General features: G+C 39.2%; 1 protein-coding gene across 1 annotated transcript in view; it reads left to right on the top strand.

Moving 5' to 3' along the window:
• Positions 1-23141, top strand: part of kiaa1109 (KIAA1109 ortholog) — a 433631-nt gene that overhangs the window by 363721 nt on the left and 46769 nt on the right. Inside the window, exons 72-76 of the mRNA XM_048608993.1 lie at positions 1055-1235; positions 2397-2586; positions 4217-4378; positions 8329-8468; positions 17960-18164. Of these exons, the coding sequence (XP_048464950.1) occupies positions 1055-1235; positions 2397-2586; positions 4217-4378; positions 8329-8468; positions 17960-18164 (878 nt within the window). The remainder of the gene's footprint in view (positions 1-1054; positions 1236-2396; positions 2587-4216; positions 4379-8328; positions 8469-17959; positions 18165-23141) is intronic.

Raw genomic sequence — 23141 nt, forward strand, 5'->3', positions numbered from 1 at the left:
TAGGAAAATCTTGTTACAATTATACAGGGCATTGGTGAGACAACTGCATACGGTTTTGTTATTATAAAGAGGGTTGTACTTGCATTGGAGGTAGCTCAAAGAATATTCCCTGGGGTTAATTCTGGGATAAAGGGGTTGTCTTATGAGGAAAGATTAATTAAGTTGGGCCTATGCTCATTGGAATTTAGAAGGATGATAAGTAATCATATTGAAACCTACAATATAATGAGAGGGTATAATAGTTTAAAAGGGTGCATGCAATGAGGAGAATGTTTCTTATCACGGGAAACATCATTTTGAATTAGGGAATGCACTTTCAAAATACGTGGTCTCCCATTTAAGACAGTTATGAGGTGGAATATCATTTTTTTTCTTTTGGAATTCTGTACTTGAGAGAGCTGTGGAAGCTTAGTTGGATAGATTTTTGATGAATGTGAGAGTCATGGGTTCTGGAGGACAGGGAGGAAATTACAGTCTGCACCACAATTGGATCAACCTTTATTTAGTTGAATGCTTGGTTGGGGGGAGGGGTACAGGCTGCAGAGTTGAAGATCCAAATGACCTACACCTGCTCCCCTTTCTTTTATTCTTACACATATTTGACACAGGTGCTCTATTGCACAAGTAGAATCTATGAACTTAAACAGGAAACTCAAGTAACTACAGAGATGCAACTCAGTGTTGTGTCATTTGCAAATTTATATAATATGCATTCATGACAACTTATGCATTTGCAAAGTTCAGGATATTGTGGCTTCAGTGGTGTTGGATGATTTTAAGGAAATAATGAAATTTCATTGTTACAGTAATTTCAAATGATTGAATATTACACTCCCTTTATGAACAAATGTTTTCTGGAAACACGTGAAAAATCAGAAATCAACAGATTTATTTTGGATATTCTATGCTAAAACTGTTCAAATTAAATGGACAGATACTTTTATGTTATTGTAGAATTTGTTTAATTACAATATAATGTTAATTATTTAAATGTGCTTATACAGTTTAGATCTCTGAAATTGACAATGTTAAAATAAATTATATTACAATGCAGGAGTATTGAGAAGAGTTTAAAAAGTTTGGATCAAGATACTCCAGCAAAAAGGAAAAAAACACATCAGAATTATCAATCAACTTCACATTTGATAGGTGGAAAAAAAGTGCCACATACCCTACAGACCAAGACTACGGAGTTTGAGAACACAGTTTTTTACATTCCAGGTGTAGATGTAAAGGTAATAAGGGGAAGCTTATAAACTATGTTTAGGAGAAATAATAATTGCTTGGTTTATGTTTATTTAAAAAGAAATGTTATTTTATATTAATATTACTTTTAAAACTTGTAATATAAAATCATCTTTGTTGATATACCATTTCCACTATTTTACTTTGTATGTAGGTAACATTGAGGAGGCAGGCATTGTTTAAAATCTTCTCTTTTTTTTCTTTGAGAGCAAGTGGGATTTATTGTTCATTTAAGATGCAGCTAATTATTTATATAAATACAGTTGCGGTGTTTTCAAACAATTCTACTTTTAATGCAGGTGTGCTTTAAAAATGCATTAGCATTAAGCTGGCTTTATTGAGTCTGTAATTTCTTATGACAATTTCCAGATTTAGAGAGGAGTAGACAACAGTCAGAAAATGGGCTGAATTTTCAGAGTCATGAAGACTCCACAGACCTTTACAAATAGTGAGTGGGACGCAAACCTGGAAGTCAAACTTCAATTTAAGACATATTTCCGTAGCATTATGATGCCTGGCTTTTCCACGATTTAACATAATCAAAGTTTGGGGTTGAAGGAAGAGAAGGTGTTGTTGCAAATTCACAGATTGGTTGACAGGTTTAATACATTACTAAATGAATTGATGTGATCTTCTGAATAACATGATTTTGTGAGGTGATAACAACTTGAAGGGATTTACATGTATTGAATGGGCTTTCATGCATGAAACAATTTTTCTGTAGCGAACTTTGTAATAGATGCTTAGAATGTCTTTAATCTCAGCATGGCCCCTGAGGTCTGCCTGAGCTGGTTGCTAGCCAATTTATTACGGAAGTTGGGAGCGCAAAGGTAGCAGGTGACTGGGGCACTAAGTTCATGTAGGGGCTTTAAGGGACCATGGGGATGAACATGGATCACAGGTTGGTACTGACCAGGACTGAAATGTCATTAGAGGGGTGTGCGGATTGCAGTTTGCCATGCTGTTTCCTGCAGGGAATACAAAATAGAGAAACTAATTGCATGGATTTCACAGTTTCAGCATATCAGTTCGATTCCATTTTTTGTTGACATTTTGTCAGATAATATTACCAATTTTGTTGTCTGGGTTCATTCAAACATTACTGAAAAATTCAGTTGATTAAAATATTATAAATTATTTTATTTTAACAGTTACATTACAACTCCAAAACACTAAAGACAGATTCTCCAAATACCTCCAGAGGATCTTCTTTGCCAAGAACTCTGTCTAAAGAATCCAAACTGTATGGTATGAAAGATAGCGGTCCTTCCCCTGCATCCACTACTAATTACAACAAGGCTAACTTCCTGCTTCCTCCCCCTCCCCCACCTTTACCATCAGGTATACAATTTATAGATTTCTATTTTTATAGAAATAGAACTTTACAATTTTGTATTTTATGGAGATTAAATTGGTAAAGTTGATGCTTTGCATAGAACAGCATATAACATATTATAGATATTTAATTTTAGGAGAACAGAATGCAGTCAATATTGTTGCAAGCAATATGTTGAAATAGCATGTGTCATGACTGTAATAGTGCTTGCGTCATTGCTAATGTTCGTGTGAATTTGCCTTGTTTTGCAATTTAAATGGCTTATCAAATAGTACAAATATCATGAAAGTAACCTTCAAGAAGCTTACCAACATCTGTGCTTCTATGTAATGAAGTACATTGATATTTAAATACTAATTTAGCCTTTTATGAGCTTTTATTCTTTCTTTTTGGTAAAGAGATAAAATGTTCTTTGTGAGTTGTTCTACAAAGCTTAGGCAACATTTATACCTCAGATTGTAGGGACAACAGGACAAGGAGAGTAAAGAATGCAAAAGACTTTGTAAAATTGTAATAGAAAATAAGTTTTAAGCAATTATATTTAAATTGTTTTATTTTAGAATGTTAAAAGTAATCCCATTTAGTTTCTCAAGTCTTACAAATGTGGTTAATTACTTTGAAATTAAGATCACGCATTGCACGCACTGAGTTTTATGGGACCCTGTGGGCAGGAGGGTGGACCTATAAATTAGGACGCTGCGCCCTCACCAGTAAGCCCGTGTCCAGTCCACCTATGCTGTCCCGTTCATGTTTTTACAGGCAACATAAGAGGTATCATATGGGCTGCCAGTCTTTGGCCCAATTGAGGCCTAAAAACAGTTAAAGCTCAGTTAAAGGCCTTAACCCATCACAATTCTTATATAGTCAGCAGCAGGAATGGCCGTCATCTATCATGCATCTCGATATCTTTTAACCCAGTGGGTTGCTGATCAGTGAAGTGGTGAATGTTGCATCCTTCCTTTGGTCCCCTGTGTCATTCAGTGAACCCTGATTCTGCCGTTTTAACTTGCCATGTTCACTATAACCCTGTCATCCTAGCTCAAGTGGGATCTTGAATGTACTTGGATAACTAAGATCATTGCTGAACTCAACTCCTTGGCCTATCTGCAACCCTGGCAGTAATCACTGCTCCCGCTTGGTGATGCCACTGGACTCCAATTGACTAACAGCTCTGTGAGGTAGTCATCCTCCTATTGATGCCTCATACTAATTCACAGACCATCATTGAGCAGAAATGAAGCTGGACAAGCTAGCTAAGTGAAGCTGGACTTGTCTGCAGGGAGCACACCCCCAGTGTGAATTCCAGCCTCTTTAAATTTCTATAAAAACATAGTTCCCATTGAAGTACTGACTTGGTACAACTTGTGTTTCTCACATTATCTCAAATGTTCCACAGTTAACATATGCTGACTGGACCTAGCATTTCCTTAATGTGGGGTAGACTTTTAATTCCAAAAGTGGACAGTTTTTTAAATTTTGGTTTGAACCTTATGTGCTCTAAACCATCAGAGAGTATTCCACTGGTGGTTTCCAAATTTACTGCTATTATCGGAATTCTAATTAAATTTTTTTGTGTTACAAATGAAAGAAAATCATATTTCAGATTATCTTGACAATAATGAGTAATTCTTGCAGCTAAAGGAAAAGGGAGTGGAGGTGTGAAAACAGCAAAACTTTATGCTTGGGTTGCTTTACAATCTCTTCCTGAAGAAATGGTGATTAGTCCATGCCTGCTGGACTTCCTAGAAAAAGCTCTGGAAACAATTCCTATAACTCCAATTGAAAGACATTATACAGGTATCTCTTATTAAGAGAAAATTTTTTCTCTCTTGGTGTATGTTAATAGTAGTGAACAGCCCAATGAGTCTCTATGAATCTAACTTGAATTTTAGCTATTTATTTTGTAATTATGCTCTCTATTTAGAGTTACACAACACATAAACAGATTCTTCGGTCCAACTCATCCATGCCAACCAAGTTTCCCAAACTAAACTAGTCCTATTTGCCTGCATTTGGCCCATATCCCACTAAACGTTTCCTACTCATGTACCCATCCAGAAGTCTTTTAAATGTTGTAACTGTACCTGCATCTATCATTTCCTCTGGCAGTTCATTCCACATACCAACACCCTCTGTGTAAAAATGTTGCCCCTCAGGTCTCTTTTAAGGTGAGACGGGAAAGATTTTAAATATGCCCTATAGTTTTGAACTCCCCTACCGTGGGGAAAAACCTTTGCTATTCACCTTATCTATACCCCCTCATGATTTTATGAACCTCCATAAGGTCACCATTTCTAACGCTACTGTGCATTTTAAATATTTTATCCTGTAAATTACATTCAATCTTTGCCTAATTTTGACACCACAATATTTCAGGTGTGGATTTGATAAAATGTTACTTAATCCAAGTTTACACCTTATTGATCATGAAATAATTTCAGGAGCACCATGTCTTTCTCATCACAAGCTTTGCTCCACAAGAATGTGGAGTACATGTCTTGAGTTTCTTGAATCTATGTACATACATAAATATTTTCCCACTGTCTGCTGGATAAGAAAGTAGTAATTTGAATTGCCTAAATTTACCTGACGTCTATAAATTTCTTTATTGTCAAACTTTGGAATATGTTCTGATAACATTTGCATATTTGAAAGTAGAGATTCATTTCCTTTTCATTTGGAAATTTTAAAGTAGCCACCCAATAACTGGAAGGGTGATCATTACTCTTTGCCTTTCAACTATCTATTCTAAAGTAGCTTGGTAGAATGTGCAATAGGAAAGACATTAACAGCCTAGCCTCTGACCTGTTCTTGTAGCTACTTCATTTGTATAACACATTCTTAAAGGCGGGAAATATGACAAGCCCAGAATGAAGGTGTCAAGAAAGCTTCCAGGATACCTTGGCCATACATAAAATTTTTCTCGTGGTCACATACCGACTGAACATTGGTGGACCAGAATCTATTTCAATTACCAAAGAGGTCAGGATTATCTGAGGTCTGTGTCTTGACTGCTGCTTGTGTGCAGTTTGTGATTCCCTGCAACCGCAGGAACCCAGTCTCTGTAGAAACTGCTCACCCTGACTGACCTCATTAATAGCAAAGTAAGTGTAAGTGGTAGTTCTGAACAAAATATGACATCATTTAGATGGGTGAAGTAATTATGGGCAGAAGATGATGAAGTTGTACACACTTTTATCAGCAGATCCCTGGAAGGAGCTAGAGGCTAAGAAATTTAGTGTTGCAGTGGGTGTCAGCCGTTGGCAATGTACGCCCACCTGATTCATTGGGAAGGAATCAGCAATGACTTGACATGAATGTCTGACCTTTGGATATTGCTGCTTAGCCATGTCAAGACAACCAATCTTCTGTCCATACTTTACCCTTCGGATACTGCCTCTACAGCTGGAACTCTGTGTGGAACCCTTCTGACCTGTGAAATGGTAGGCAGCTGAGGAATAAGCCACTGCTGCTGCCAGTGGTACTTCCAGTTCTTCTTATGGTGTTGTTCCTGGAGGTACTTCATGTCCCTCATCAAAAGTTCCAAGGTAGAACTTCAAAAACTGCTACGATACTGCAGTGAAAGCTGATAGAAGAGAAATGCAGATTCAAATTCAAGTTAGCAAAAGTGAGCGTGACATCCCTTGACATGAAAGCAGCATTCGACCAGGTAGGGCATCAAGGAGCCCAAGCAAAACCGGAATCAATGGGTATCAGGGGGCAAAATCTCCGGTGGTTGGAGTCATACCTGACATGTAGGAAGATGGTTGTTGGTGTTGGAGGTCAATCATCTCAGCTCCAGGGCATCTCTGCAGGAGTTCCTCAGGGTAGTGTCCTAGGCCCAACCATTGTCAACTGCTTCATCAATGACCTTTCCTCTCAAGGTCAGAAGTGGAGATGTGCAATCATTGGCGAACAATGTTCAGTGCCATTCACAACTCCTCAGATACTGAAGCAGTCCATGTTCAAGTGCAACAAGTTCTGGACAATATCCAGGCTTGGGCTGATGAGAGGCAAGTAACATTCGCGCCACACAAATGCCAAGTTATGACCATCTCCAATAAGAGACAATCTAACCACTACCCCTTGGCTAATAATGGTGTTACAATCATTGAATGCCCCACTATCAACATCCTGGCGTTTACCATTGACCAGAAACTCAACTGGACTCACTACAAAAACACAGTGGCTACAAGAGCAGGTCAGAAGCTAGGAATACAGCCGTGAGTAATTCATCTCCTGACTCCTGAAAGCCTGTCCATCAGCTACTAGGCACAAGTCAGGAGTGTGATTGAATACTCCCCACTTGCCTAGATGAGTGCAGCCCCAACAATACTTAAGAAGCTCAACACCATCAGGACACAGCAGCCCACTTCATTGGTTCTAGATCCACAAGCATCCATTCCCTCCACCACCAACGCTCAGTAGTAGCAGTATGTGCTATCTACAAGATGCACTTCAGAAATTCACCAAATATCCTCAGACAGCACCTTCTAAACCCACTTCCATCTAGGAGGACAAAGGCAGCAGATATGAAGGAATACCATCACCTCCGAGTTCCCCTCCAAACCACTCACCATCCTGACTTGGAAATATATCGCTGTTCCTTCACTGTCGCTGGGTCAAAACATTGGAATTTCCTCCCTAATGGCATTGTGGGTCAACCCACAGGAGGTGGACAGCAGCAGTTCAAGAAGGCAGCTCACCACCGCCTTTTCAAGGGCAACTAAGAACAGGCAATAAATGCTGACCAGCCAGCAATGCCCACATCCCACAAACAAATATTTAAAAAATGACTTCCTAAATGCTAAACACAAAATAAACTCCTGAAAGGTGATTCCCAGTGATTCTTGTTATTTATCTCGATACCTTTCTTATGGATATTTAAGTTCAGATTGGCCCATGTATTTGACACCTTGCATGCAGAATGTTTTGTTTAGTGATGGACTTCCCTCTGACCTGAAAAAGTCATGTCTTTCTTCACTCAAACTGCATACGATAATTCAATAGGCCTCATTAGTAAACTGTCTCTTTCTGCATCTTTCTCCTTCCATCATTGTCTTATTTCTGCACTTGAGATCTGGATTGAAATGCTGAGAATTATTTATGACACTTATGATACCATCAAGTATAAATAAAGTTAGACATGTACATCATAGCTGTAGTTTATAATAAATTGTAAACTTCCATCAATGTTGGATCCTAACTTCTTTGTCTGTTACATGAAAGATCAAAGCAAACCAAAATTTTAAATTGGTATTCTGTGACCAAATAAGTTATAGAGATCAGTTATCTCAGTTAGCATGATGACTAGAATAAAGCAAACAGAGCACCCATTCTGGCTGTGGTAGTTCCTGGAGTCTCTGCCTCCTTGCCCCATGCATGGAGTTGTTATCCTCAAGTTATTCTAATTACCTTTCTCAAATGGAGAGAGATATCTACAGTCCTTTGCTGACAATGAGTCCATTACATTACATCAGTTTACTGAAACAAAAGATGTATTATTGCTAATGTTTTTCATCTTGCATCATCAAGAATGCCAAATTTGAAAAGATCATAACAAATTATACTACAGATGGAAAACTGGCAAATTGACTCTGATTAGTTGAGGCTTTGCCATAGACAAAGCAAGTCTGTTTTCAGCAATATTCAAGTTCTATACTGTTGAAGGAATAATTTTGTCTCGAGATGAGATTCAAAACAGCAATATAGTCTTTACTGCTGACTAATTAAATTCCCTCTAACAGCTCTAAGCTCCCAAGATGAAGATGTGGGTCAGTTTGACGTTCCTGAGCCATTGGAAGAATCAACAACGTCTCTAGTATCATCATCTACCTCATCGTATTCTTCATTTCCAGTGGATGTTGTTGTATATGTGAGGGTGCAGGTAAGCATCTTATCACTTTCATTTTTCCTGGAATGAATATAAAGATTGCTCAGGAGTAAAAAGTTGTTAAATGTTAAATTTTAATGCATTTTACTTTAGAACATAGAACTGTACAGGAACGGACCCTTTGACCAACATTGTGGTGCTGAACATGACACCAAACAAAACTAATTCTTTCTGCCTGCTCTTGGTCCAGATCCCTCCGCCACCACCCCTGCCCCTCACATCTCCTTTGAACTTTCCCCCTCTCACCTTAAATGCATGCCCCCTAGTATTAGATTCTGACCGTCAACCCTATCTATGCATCTCATAATTTTATAGACTTCTATCAAGTCTCCCCTCAGCCTCTGCCGCTCTAGAGAAAATAACCTGAGTTTTTCTAGCTTCTCCTTTATAGTTTATACCCTCTAGTCCAGGCAGCATCCTGGTAAACGTCTTCTGCACCCTCTCCAAAGCCTCCACATCCTTCTTGTAATGTGGCAACCTGAATTGAACACAATACTCTAAGTGTGATCTAACCAAAGTGTTATAAAGCTGCAACATGACATCCTGACTCTTGTACTTAATTCCCTGACCAATAAAGGCAAGCATGCCATGCACTGCCTTTACCACCCTATCTACTTGCATGGCCACTTTCAGGGAATTATTGTCTTGAACCCCAAAGTCCCTCTGTACTTCAGTGCTGTTCAGGGTCCTGCTATTAAATGTATACTTTGCTTTAACATTTGATCTCCCAAAGTGTAGCACCTTCCACTTGGCCAGATTAAACTCCATCTGCCATTTCTGTGTGCATATCTGCAACTGATCTATATCTCGTTGTGTCCTTTGACAACATTTTACACTATCTACAACTCCACTTATCTTTGTATCGTCGACAAACTTACTAATCCAAGTCATTTGTGTGTGTATGTGTGTATATATATCACAAACAGCAGAGATCCCTGCGGTTCACCATTAGTCATGGATCTCCAGCTTGAAAAAACACCCTTCTGCCACTACCCTCTGCCTTCTGTGAGCAAGCCAATTCTGAGTACAAGTGGCCAAGTCACCATGGATCCCATGCATCATAATCTTCTGGATGATCCTACCATGAAGGACCTTTTCAAAAGCCTTACTAAAATCCATTTAGACAACTACTCTAACCTCATCAATCACCTTTGTAACCTCCTTGAAAAATTCAATCAAATTAGTCGGACACGACCTGCCCAGTACAAAGCTATGATGACTGTCCCTAATTAGGCCATGCTTTTCTAAATGCGTGTAGACCTATCCCTAAGAATTCTGTCTGATAGCTTCCCAACCACCTATGTGAGACTCACAGGTCAATAGTTTCCTGGATTATCCCTATCTCCCTTCTTGGACGGAGGAACAAAGTTAGCTTCTCACCAGTCCTCTAGGACCTCCCTAGTGGCTAACAAGGATACAAAGATTTAGGCCCAGGCCCCAGCAACCTCGTCTCTTGCCTGCCTCAATAATCTGAGGTTGATTGGGCCCTGGAGACCTATCCACTTTAATGTTCTTCAAGAGACCCACACCACTTCTTTCTTGATCTCAAAAATGCCCTTGCATATTAGCATGCTCCACACAAATCTCACTGTCCTCTATATCCTTCTCCTGGGTAAATATCAATACAGAGTACTCCTTTAGAATCTCGCCCACATCCTCTGCCTTGAAGCACAAGTTCCCTTCTTTTTCCTTGAGCGGTCCTACCTTCTCCCTAGTTATCCTCTTGATTTTAATGTATGTACAGAATGCCTTGGGATTCTCTTTAACCCTACTCATGGCCCCTTCTTTCTCTCCTAATTCCCTGCTTGGGTTCTTTCCCACTTTCTTTATATTCCTCATGGCCCTGTCCAATCTTAGCTTCCTAAACCTTACATATGCTGCTTTTACCCTTCTGACCGAATTCACAACCTCCCTTGTTATCCAAGTGTCCCTTACCTTGCCATCCTTGACTTTCCTCCTTACTGAACATGCCAGTGCTGAACTCTGATCAGTCTTTAAACAACTCCCACATGCCAACTGTGGACCTGCCTGATAACAACTCCTCTGAATTAAAATTCCCTAGCTCCTGACTAACCGATGTAATTTGTCCTCCCCAATTTAGTACCTTCCCACAAGATCCTGACTTGTCCTTACTTTTAGCTATCTTAAAACTTAAGGAGTTGTGATCACTGTTTCCAACGTGCTGTTCCACTAAAAGATCAGTCACTTGGCCAGGCTCATTAGCCAACACAAGGCTCAGTATGGCCCAACATAGTTCTTGTTGCACTGTCCACATTCTGTTTCAAGAAACCCTCTTAGATGCACTTAACAAATTCTACCCCATCTAAATCTCTTGCTCTAAGGGAGTCCCAGTCAATATGGTAAGTTAAAGTCACCCACTATGACAACCCTGTTGTTATTGCATCTTTCCATAATCTGCCTTCATATTTATTCCTTAATGTCTCAATGGCTGTTGGGAGGATCATACTATAGGCCCATCAGAGTGATTGCACCAATCTTATTTTTGAGGTCTACCCATATTACCTAAGTGGATGAGCCTTCCAGTATGTTCTTTCTGAGTGCAGATGTGATATTCTCCCTGATTAGAAATCCAACTTCTCCACCTCTTTTACCTTGCTCTCTATCTCACCTAAAACAATGAAAGCCTGGAACATTGGGCAGCCAGTTCTGTCCCTCTCTCAACCAAGTCTCTCTAATGGTCACAACATCATAGTCCCATGTCCTGATCCAGTCTGTAAGCTCATTTGCCTTGCCTATAATACTCCTTGCATTGAAATAAACACACTTCAGCCCATTAGTACCATCCTGTTCATTTACCTGTCTCTGCCTGTCGTTCCTTTCTGATTTACTGGTTCTAACATCTACCTTCCCCTCAATCCCTCCACTTGCTGACCAGCTGCTCTGGTTCCCAGCCCCCTCCGCTCTAGTTTAAACCCTCCCAAGTAGCACTAACAGCAGAACATCAACAGCAGAAGATAAATTATGGGTAATTAAAAGTCTTGGCCAAAATAAAACAAGTCATTGGCTCAAGGAAGCATGTAAACATACTGGTTTATTGAAATAAAGATTGACAAATATCATAAATACTATCGGGAAGGCAAACTAGATGACTGGCTTCAATTAAGGCATTTCATAAGAATTTAATTATCTTTCAAACTCATTTCAGACGCCATTTTTATTTTTGACTCAACTGGAATTGATACCATGTAATAATGAGTATAAATGATTTTGTTTTGACACTGTGATATTCTCTGTGAGTTTATTTTTATCACTATCTTTTCTGTCTGTGTCTGCAGTTGACTACATTTTCCTTTCCACTGTCTGGATGGATGAGGCTACAATCTCTCATTACTATTTTTAGCTACTTATTTGTTGCCAGAGTATCATTTTCAATGGCTACTCTTCCTACTCCATCACCCTTATTTAGGGTAATGATAAGGAACAATCCTTAACTGCCCTCTCATTTAAATGCTGTCCTCTAACATTTGTTTTCAAGTGTACTCTGCCAACATCTAGCTCTACCTCACCACCACCAGCACTTCCACTGTATCTTTGGACTGGTTGTCCATCTGCAGTATGGAAATTCCCTCAAACTATACATTGAGAAGATTAAAGCCATTGTCTTCAGCTGCTATCTGTTCCTTAGTTACCAACTCCATCCTTTTCCGTTGCAAATGAAGCTGAACCATATTTGGTCCAAGTTGAGCATTCAATTCGATATCTATGCCATTACTAAAAGTGTCTATTAACATCTTCATAACGTTACCCGGCTCCATCCTGAGCTCATATTCATCGAAACCCTCATCCGTGCCTTTGCTACTTAAAGACTTTATTGTACTAATGCATTCTTGACTGGAATTAAACATTCTACTCTCTGTTAACTTGCATTAATCAAAACTGTGGGACTTATGTCCATGTATACACCAAACCCTGTTCATGTACCATCTGTGCTTACTGACCTCCATCATATTCAGGGTAAACAATGCTCTGATTAAAATTTATAATCCTTGTTTTCAAATCCCTCCATGGTTTGACTTCTCCCCATCTCTACAATCATCTCCAGCTCCAGTCTCCCCATTCCTGCAAGATATTTGTGTTCATTGAATTCTGGCCTCTTGAGCATCCCTGTTTTTAAAGATGGTCATGCTTTTAGCTATTTAGACTTAAACTCTGGAAGTCTTTGCCAGACCCTTTCATCCTACTATTTTACTGTTTCTCTGAAGCCTTGGTATCACCTATGTGGTTCAATGTCCAGTTTTGTTATATAAGTGCCTGTGAAGCGCATTGTTAAAGGTGGTATATAAATACCAAGTTGTTGTTGACAAAAATACACTTTCACAGAGTTGGCAACTAGCAAACAATATGGTGCAAACCAAATGGCTTTGAATTTTCCAATATTCAGTTGGAAGAAACGTTTGTTCAGTACTGGATGTTAGTTGATCAACCAGGCTGGCAATTTGCAGGCACAGGAAGACCTGAGCAAGATAGTAATAATGAGACAGAGTTGTGTGCCATCAATGTGCACCTAGAAACAGACACTTTAGGATGATATTACCAAGGGCACCATTTAGGTGAAAAGTTGAAGAGGACCAAGAATAAATGGTAGAAGGATGCTGGAGGTGATACTACAAGAATAGGAGGCATTACAGATTGGCTACAAATTGATAAATAAAGATGGAACTAGATGAGTGCAGTCCCAACCAGTTGGACATTGGTGAAGAGACATTGGAGGAGAAGGATGATGCAATTAACCTTATCAAAGGTTGCAGACATTGGAGAAGAATGATGAGGGATCATCTTTATCAAAGTCACATCAGATGTCATTTGTAGATTTGCTAGAGTCATATAGCAAGGGTGAAAACCTGATTGGATTCCTTCAAACCAATATTCTGGGGGAAAAAATGGACACAGATTTGGGGTTTCATGAACTTTGGAGAGGAATGGGAGCTGGAGTTGGATTGCCCATTTAAAGAATGAGGGCTCTACATTCTAATGGTTAACTGTACAGATTCATGTGTAATGTGCTTCTTCTGTTCTTCTGTCCTTCCCGTGGCCCCAGTGCTTGAGATTGTTTTCAGTCCCAGTGTTGAGAATTTTACGTGGGGAAGTGAAATCAGACTTGGGGCTAGCTTTTATATTCTCCTGCCAGCAGGTTTGAAGGAGGGGGAACAGGAGAAGCAGGTTAAATCCAAAGGATGATCTGCTACTGCTGAACTGCCTGCACATTTCCACTGCAGTTTTATTCGGAGAGGAATGGGGCAGTGGCCTGGCACCTGCTGGCAAATTGAGGTCTCAACCCACCACCACTGGCAGGATAGACTCATGCCATGTGGCCAGCCAATCAGCTTTCCCTGCCCATGGTGATGTTGGGTTGGGAAGCGTGTATCAGAGGGCCCCCCACAAGCTGCAAGCCACCCCACTCCAGATTTCTCTTCTCCATGGCCTTTCAAACCCTGTGCTCCACCTCTCCCTCTCTGAACCCCTTTCCCTATCCCAAAACACTAAAAAATTCCAGTCTTACACTGAACGCCTTCTCAAGCCTCAAGTGCAATACCTATAGTGGCCAGTGCTCCGGTTGGCACTACCTGTATTAGAAAGCTGCCATGAGGAATGGAAATCTAACTTCCAGTCTATTCGTAGCTAATTGGTTCTTTCACTGACGTTTTAGACAAGGTGGGGATTAGGGGCAGCGACCACTGCATCTTGAATAACTTAACCCTTGGCATTTTCACCAAATTCTTAGGAGTTTGTTTAAACTATACCACAGATACTATCAGGTGTAGAATTTATGAATCATGGTAAGCTGTAAAGAGCAGGAATAACTTAATTTTATTTATGACATTCAGTTAAAATCCTTAACTAAATGTTGAGTGAGCTGAGGATGTACAGTAAGAGGACTGATGTTTGTGCTGGGGTTAGAGGAGATAGCTGTTTCTACAGCATAATTAGGAAGCACTTTGCTGAGCACAAACCATACAGCCAGGTGAATGATGATGATACTGTCAGTATTTGCCATTATTACTCACATGAAAATGAGAGCAGTTTTTGGAACGTACGTAAATGCAGTTAAATATGAAAATCTTGAAGCAGCTATCAATTATTTTACACTACTCTAGAGGGTTCACTGATGAGATGCCCCAGCTCCCACCTACCCAGAATGCAATCAATGGGAAGTCTCTGAACTGATGAAATCTTATGTTCTTAGTCTTGCTGCAAATATCCATGAAATTTCCACTTTGTTAAACGAGGTGTAACTGGATTTTTAATGGTATACTAAGTTCATACTGACATTTTTAATATCTTTGTGGGATAGGGGCATTGCTAGCAAGGCTAGTATTTGTGGTTTCTGTCTAATTAGTCTCAAACCGAATGGCTTATTCGGTCAATCCAGAAGGTAGTTAAGAGTCAATCACTTTACTGTGGATGTGTAGCCAAACCAGGTAAGGATGGTAGTTTACTTCCTTAAAGGATGTTAATTAACTAGATGGGTTTTTGCAACAATTATCAATAGTTTCATGGTCACTGTTACTAAGACTAATTAATTGAATTTAAATTCCATTCTTACTGTCTTTAGATTTGAACCCATATCACCAGACCATTAGACTGTCCCTCTGAATTGCTGTTTGACTGACTGTTAAACAGCAGGACTGACCTTGAAACACTGCTCTCTCCAGTGGGGCAGAAAATAAATCAGGAGATAGTGTGGACATGTGAATCAGGCAGTGCATTAATCATGCGTGACTTTGATTTGACTTTCCTAAACTACATGAAAATTAATCAATCAAGGTAGCCTCAAGGAAGAATTTATGAAGTGAATTTATGGGGTGGTTTCCTAGCACAATATGTTGAGGATCCAACTAGGGATCATGCTATTTTTGATCTGATCTTTTGTAATGAAGTAGGTTAATCAATGAGTTCAGAGTAAAAGATCGCCAGTGACCATAACGTAGAAGAATTAAGTATTCAGTATGAGAAGGAGAAGCTTGGCCACTAACAACTGACCTAAACAAAAATAAGGGCAACTACAAAGGAATGAGGGTAATTACAAATGAATGAGGAGTGGATTGGTGAAGGGGTTTAGCAACAAAAGCAGTTGAGGCAGATGTTTAAGAAAATAGTTGGTGACTCACAACAAAGGTATATCCCAATAAGAAAGTAGTATTCTGGGAAGAAGATATGCCAATCAGTGAAGTTAAGGCTAGCATAAAATTGAAAGTAAAAGCATTTGATGTGGCAAAAGATATTGGTAATAGTGGATTGGAAAAGTTCTAAAAACCAACAAAAGATTACCCAAAAAAAGGAAACAAATAAGATTTGAGAACAAATTTACATGTAGTATGAAGATGGACAGCAAGAGCCTCTTCTTGAAGCAAGAATCCTTCAATTCTGTAAAGTGCTGGAGAGCTGGAAAATTGCCAATATAATACCTCTATTCAAAGAGGGAAAGAAATAATAAAAAGTAACTTATAGGCCAGTTAGTTTAACATCCATATTGGAAAAATGGTAAAGTCCATGATAAAGGATGTAATAGCAGAGCATTTAGACAAACATTATATAATCAAGCAGAGTCAGGATGACTTCGTGAATGGAAAGTCATACCTGAAAAATGTATTAGAATTCTTTAAGGAAGTAATAAGCAGGATCGATTAAATGGGAAGCAGTGGATGTAAATAACTTGAATTTCAGAAGGCATGTGATAAGGTAAGGCTACTTAATAAGTTAAGAGCTCCTGGTGTTGGTGATAATATATTAGCAAGGATTGGCTAACTAATAGGAGACAGTGTTAGGTTAAGTAGAGCATTTTCAGAGTGGCAACCTGTAACTAGTGGAGTGCCACAAGGAGCAATGTTGAGGCCACAGTTATTTACAATATATACTCATGACACTGATGAGGGGAGTAAACGTACTGTGCATAAGTTAAGGATGACGCACAAATGGGTGGAAAGGGAAGTAGTGAGGATAACACAATGAGTCTGCGGAGGGATATAGGCAAATTAAGCAAATGAACAAAGATTTGGCTGATGGATGTAGTATGGAAATGTGAGGTTATTCACTTTGGCAAGAAGAATACAGGAGCAGAATGTTATTAAACGGATACAAACTGCAGAAAGCTGCAGCACAGTCCTCATGCACACATTACAAAATGCTACACTACCAGTTCAGCAGACAATAGAGATGGTATGTGGAACATTAGCCTTTATTTCAAAAGGAATGGTGTATTAAAAATATGGAGGTCTTGCTAAAACCATATGAGGCACTAATTGGACCACACTGGGAATACTGTGAATAATCTTAGATACCGCATCTAAGGAAAGATATGCTGGCATTGGTAGCAGTCCATTGAAGGTTGATCCTGGCTACAGAGGTAAGGTTATGTAGGGTTGGGCTTGTATTCATTGGAGGTTAGAAGAATTAGAGGAGATGTTATTGAGACATAGAGGATTCATAGCCAACATGATAGGATAAATGCAGAGTGGCTTTTTTCCCCTTGTGGGAGATTCTAGGACCGGAAGACATAATCTCACAGTCAGTAAGTTGCTCTGTTAGGATAGAAATGAAAAGTAATTTATTTTCTCAGACATTAGTCAATCTGTGGAATTCCTTACAATAGAGGGCAGTAGAAGCTAGCTGTTTAAGTATATTAAAGGCTGGGACAGACAGATTTCAATTAGTATGTGCAACAAGGATTATTGGGAAAAGGTAGATGAATGGAGTTGAGGATTATCAGGTCAGCCATGATCTCATTGAATGACGGAGCAGGCTTGATGGACCAAATGGCCTCCTTCTGCTCCTACGTCTTATGGACATAATTTGTCAAATGTCAAATTTATATATTAAAATGTCACACTTGTAATTATTTTAAAGTTCAGTATTCTAGTTTCATTTAGTTTGTCCTATTTGTTTGTTTCACTGTAAAATTTATAAGTCAAAGGATTCAAAGTGGTTTTTGACCTGCTATTTTGTTTTCGGTGACAATATGTCAGTACGCCTGGCTGCTTATCCATGCTTCATGATGGACACTGGGATATCCCTTAGCTGAGTATCATATTTAAATTGACATCAGGAAAGGGGAATTCTACCCTCTAGAAATCACTAGATATTTTTAGGTAGCTTTCTTCAAGCTCCATAGTGCATACATTTGCTTCATTGCTGACTGCAAAGTTCAGACCCAAATATCTGGTCTTTTCATGCTGATTATTACATTATGAGCCATGGGCTATATTTGTTTAAGCCATTTGTTTATTGCAATAATCAGTGAACCACTTTTGCTTTGATTGCTGCAGTCCTACGCTGAGTATCAGGGAACACGCTTCAGATTCTGAATTGCCCAAAAGCAGCACCACTTGGGGCCTACAAATTAATCACTGTATTTATCTTTAATGGTATCATTTGGAGAGATTTATGTTCTAGTTTTACTGTGTATAAATTGAATTTACTTTAACATTGATTCATACACTTCCAAAACACCTTCTTGTTTTCTGCAGCCTTCACAGATTAAGTTCAGCTGTTTACCTGTATCAAGAGTTGAATGTATGTTAAAGCTGCCTTCACTAGACTTGGTGTTCTCATCGAATAGAAGTGATCTGGAAAGCTTGGGTTTCTCGCACGCGTTCGATGCATCTCAAGTGTCTGCCACTGCCACTTCACTACTTGCTCAAACAGTATTAAAAACTGCTGCTAATAAAACAGGTAAGTAGGTAAAGTAGTGCAAGAACAAGTGCTCCTCATTAGTTCATCTCTGCATGTTTTAAGAGGAACTGGACAATGAAGTAAAGTATGACACGCTTGGTTCAATTTTTTGAGACATTTCCTTGTTTACAATATACAAAAGCAGAACTCATACTTGTGGGTTGTTTATGCTGTTATTTCTTCTACTGTTGACAGTTTGCTTTTACTAATTTATGAGAATGTGACATTATAATTCAACAACAGAATGTATGTATTTTCAAATTTGTTTGAAGAAACCATTTTCAATGGGTTAGTAATCCCAATTCCTCCATTTAAATTATAACTTTCATGATATCTACTCATAATCTGAAACTATTGCAATTAAAATGTGATTTGATCATGCTTTTATGAAAACAACAATTGCAGATATAAGTAAGATGGATTACATACTTCTCATTGCAAAGTCCTTGTTGTGGTTAATAATGACACGTAAATCATTTTCTATGTAGAGAAGACCTGTCCTGTTATAATTCATGAAGCTGTCAAACACTGCAAAGTCCTGACCAAGGATCTCCCATAGCAGGCTAACTGCTCTTTGCTTAAAGATTATCAAAAGCAGATGGTTTTATTTCACACTTAAGTACCAAATTTAAACTTGTGACAGTCAGACTGCTCCAAGGACCCTGGCTGGTGTCTTTGAATGTTCTGTATTACAAGGCAAATGTCTTTTCTACAATCTCAGCTGCTGCTATCACATTTTTCAGTTTATTTTCATTTTCACTTCTATGTCCAACAAAGCATATCAACAGACTTTTCTCATGTTCCTTTATATTTTAGTCCTAGTTTTGCTTCCAAACCTAGTCTAAGTTGTCAGATGGTTTGCTGATGATAGTTATTATTTTCCGATATTAAGTAATTGGCCAGTTCCAGAATGATTCTTGCATGAAATTTCAAACCAGTTGTTGCACTCTCTTCTTCTGTAGCTGAGGTAGTTATCATTTTGCTCCAATGCCACAATCTGCAATAATGGCCAAAGGTCCCATCTCAATTTATGCACACTGAGTTTTATGATTTTAGTTTAGGTCAGACTTGACGGTGAGTTTCATTGAGCACACCAAATCGCATCAGTATTCAATTATTAATTAATGAGTTATTATTTTTTATGGTCTTATGAAGTAGAAACAGGAGTGGGCCATTCGACCCCTGCAGCCTGCTCCATCATTCAACACATCTGATTAAATATTCCTCACGTCTGCTTTCCTGTCCTTTCCCTATCACTCTTGATTGCCCTAATAATCAAGAATCTATCTATCTCAACCTTAAATATACACAAGGTGTCTGTCATCATAGCTGTCTGTGGCAAGGAATTCCATAAAGACTAAACCCTCTGTGAGAAGAAATTCCTCCTCATCTCAGTCTTAAATTGGCGCCCCTTTATTCTGAGACAATGTCATCTGGTCCTAGACTCTCCCATGAGGGGAAAACATTTTTTCAGCATTTACCCAGTCAAGCACCTTAAGAATCCTATGTGTTTCAATGTGATCACCGTTCATTCTCCTAAACTCCAACCTGTTTAGCTTTTGCTGACAAGACCATTCCTCCATATCAGGAATCAACCTAATGAACGTTCTCCAAACAGCTTCCAGTGAAATAATAGCTTTCCTTTAGGTAAGAGAACCAAAACTGCTCACACTACTCCAAATATGGTCTCGCCAGCATACCTTACAGTTGCTGTAAGACCTCTCTACTGTTATGCTCAATCTCCTTGAAATAAGGGCCAGCATTCCATTATCTTTCCTTATTACCTGCTGCATCTGTGTGCTGGCTTCTGTGTTTCATGCACAAGTACCCCCAGTTCCCTTTGTTTTGCAGTTTTCTGCAGTTTCTCTCTATTTAAATAATATTCTGCTCTTTCGTTCTCCCTTCCAAAACGTACCACTTATGATTTTCCCTCATAACAGTCCATCTGCCAACATTTTGCCCATTTACTTAACCTATCAATATCTCTTAGTATATTGATTGTATCCCTCTCATTACTTGCTGACGGATCAGTTTAGGACAGGGACAATTGTGTCATCTAGTGTTTTTTAAAAAAAATCTTTCGTCATGCATTGCTTTCTGACCTTCCTAATCCTGTGACAGTGACACCATCATAGGTAACTGGTTGAAACTATTCACGTAAATGCTTTGATTTTCTTTTTATTTTCTAATCAACTTTATCAGAGATGTTATCACACACTTATGGAGCAGGTAAGACTTGACCCCAGGCCTCCTCGTGCAGAGATAGGGATACTATCACTTGCAATCTTTGATATATTGCCTTTTTTCTTTATCCAGCAGTGTTCTTTCAAACAACTGAACGTTTTCTTTTCATCACCCATGGTATCTTTTCATCTACTAACTGACACCAGTAAATCACCTGTGTTTTCCAATTAATTAATTTACATACAAAAAGCCCATTAAGAGCAATGAAAACCAACAAAAGTGAGACAGAGGTAGGGAGAAAGGAAGAAGGCTGAATTAAAATGGAGTTTGGAGTACGTGCTTCGTTTTTTGTTAATCATCCTGTTCACTGATGATGTAACACACTTGTGGAACAGGTGGTACATGAACCCTGGCCTACTGTACAGATGTAGGGACACTACCATTGCACCACAAGAACTCCTTACTTTTTTTTTGTTTTATATCCAGAAATGTTCCTAGAACTGAACAGTTCTTTCCCATCACAAGTATGACACACTTTGATTCTGGATACTTTTGAACCATCCTGTTCAGAGATGTTATCTCAGACCTTTGGAACGTTATGGACTTGAACCTGGATCTCTTAGCTTTGTTTAGCGAGTCTACCACTGCATCATAAGAACACCTTCCCTGTATGCTTTGGGGTTTTTTTAAATTGCATGCTATGAAGAAGATAGTGGAGTAATTAACTTCATCTGTTTAGTATCCACGGTTATTTAGCCTGATTGTTTAAAAAGCATAAGTTATCACTATTATTTCTTAACTGATATGTAAATAAGATTGAGGGACAGAACAATGCAGCTTCCTCAGAACCTCACGTGAGCAGAGAATTGTGGCCAAACCTAAACTGGATAAAATTCATTTCATAGGGTTAGGACTTGGGCTGGATCTGATTCGGCTTCAAAGCCATACTTTATAATGAGAAAGGTAGGATCCTATCAAAGACCTGGACCTCTGAAAATTGATGATGTAGTGGAATTAGAAGATGTTTCTCTGAGGAGAGCATAATTTCGTATTTTGATTTGAATATTTCAGAGTCACCAGAAAACTGGGAAAGGACCTTGAAGCTTTAAATTCATTTAAGCAGAGTAATTGATAAATATGTTACTCCATACCTAATAGAGAAGCTGGTAGGCATGTGTACTAATACATTTACAATATTAATCAAATTACTACCTCTACCACAATACTGAAAAAGGCTTTCTTATAGTCATGAATAGCACCCTCATGATTGTGACCACAGTAAACAATCATTCCACATCCGTCCTAACCTGGCTGCAACCTCTGACATTGTTGATTGCACCATCCTTTTCCAATACACCAGCTTGGTTCAAAGGACTACCGCTTGGTGTCACGCTGTCAGCTCTAGAGTCCATCAACAATCTATCCTTGACCATTTTCACTGTAGGATTTGTCTTGTCTAGTTTTATGATGAGCTGGATTAATAACACTCCATGGACATAATCTGAAACATACTGTTGGGTTTCATAAATGCTTACAATATCAACCTCAAATCTTTTCGCTGTTCCACTACATTGACTTATCAGACTATTAGTCTAGCATCCAGTACTTATTGAGCCAAAATGTTCTTATTCTCCATTGTAGTGACAAAACTGTTGTGTGACCAATGGAAGCCAAATGACATGCCAATAAGAGACACCGATTCAGAGTTCATTCATATAAAGCATGGACAGATAGCACAAATGTGATTAATGCTGCCATTCCATTAATACTAAAGAATATGGAAGAGGAATTAAGTACCATCACCATCACTGAAGAAGTGCAATTATACGTACTAATGGGGGTTAAAGGCAGATAAGTTCCCTGGCCCTGATGGTTTGCATCCTAGGATCCTAAAAGAGGTAGCTATAGAGATAGTGGATGCATTGGTTGTAATTTTCCAAATACCTTTGAATTCTGGAGAAACAACAGAGAATTGGAAAACTACTAATGTGACACCTCTATTCAAAAAGGGAGAAGACGCAAAAAGCGGGCAATGAGAGACTGATTAATCTAATATCCATTGTTGGAAAAGTATTGGAATCAGTATTAAGGAAGTAATAGCGGAACATTTGGGAAGTCATAATCTAATCAAGCAGAGTCAACATGCCTTCATGAGAGAGAAATTGTGTCTGATTAATTTATTAGATTTTGTTGAGGAAGTCTCAACCAGAGTGGATAGAGAGGAAACAGAAGATGTATTGTATTTGAGACAACAAGGTGCAAGGCTGGATGAACACAGCAGGCCAAGCAGCATCATAGGAGCAGAGAGGCTGACGTTTCGGGCCTAGACCCTTCATCAGAAAAGGGGGAGGGGAAGGGGGTTTTGAAATAAATAGGGAGTGGGAGGCGGATAGAAGAGGGATGGAGGAGAGGATAGGTGGAGAAGAAACAAACAGGTCGAAGAGGCGGGGATGGGGCCAGGAAAGGTGAGTGTAGGTAGGGAGTTAGGAAGGGGATAGGTCAGTCCAGGGAGGACGGACAGGTCAAGGGGGCGGGATGAGGTTGGTCGGTAGGAGATGGAGGTGCGGCTTGAGGTGGGAGGAGGGGATAGGTGGGAGGAAGAACAGGTTAGGGAGGCAGGGACGAGCTGGACTGGTTTTGGGATGCGGTGGGGGGAGGGGAGATTTTAAAACTTGTAAAATCCACATTGATACCATTGGGCTGCAGGGTTCCCAAGCGGAATATGAGTTGCTGTTCCTGCAACCTTCGGGTGGCATCGTTGTGGCACTGCAGGAGGCCCAGGATGGACATGTC

Source organism: Rhincodon typus, chromosome 1, assembly GCF_021869965.1.
Source record: "Rhincodon typus isolate 14 chromosome 1, sRhiTyp1.1, whole genome shotgun sequence".
In the NCBI taxonomy this organism is placed as follows: Eukaryota; Metazoa; Chordata; class Chondrichthyes; order Orectolobiformes; family Rhincodontidae; genus Rhincodon; species Rhincodon typus.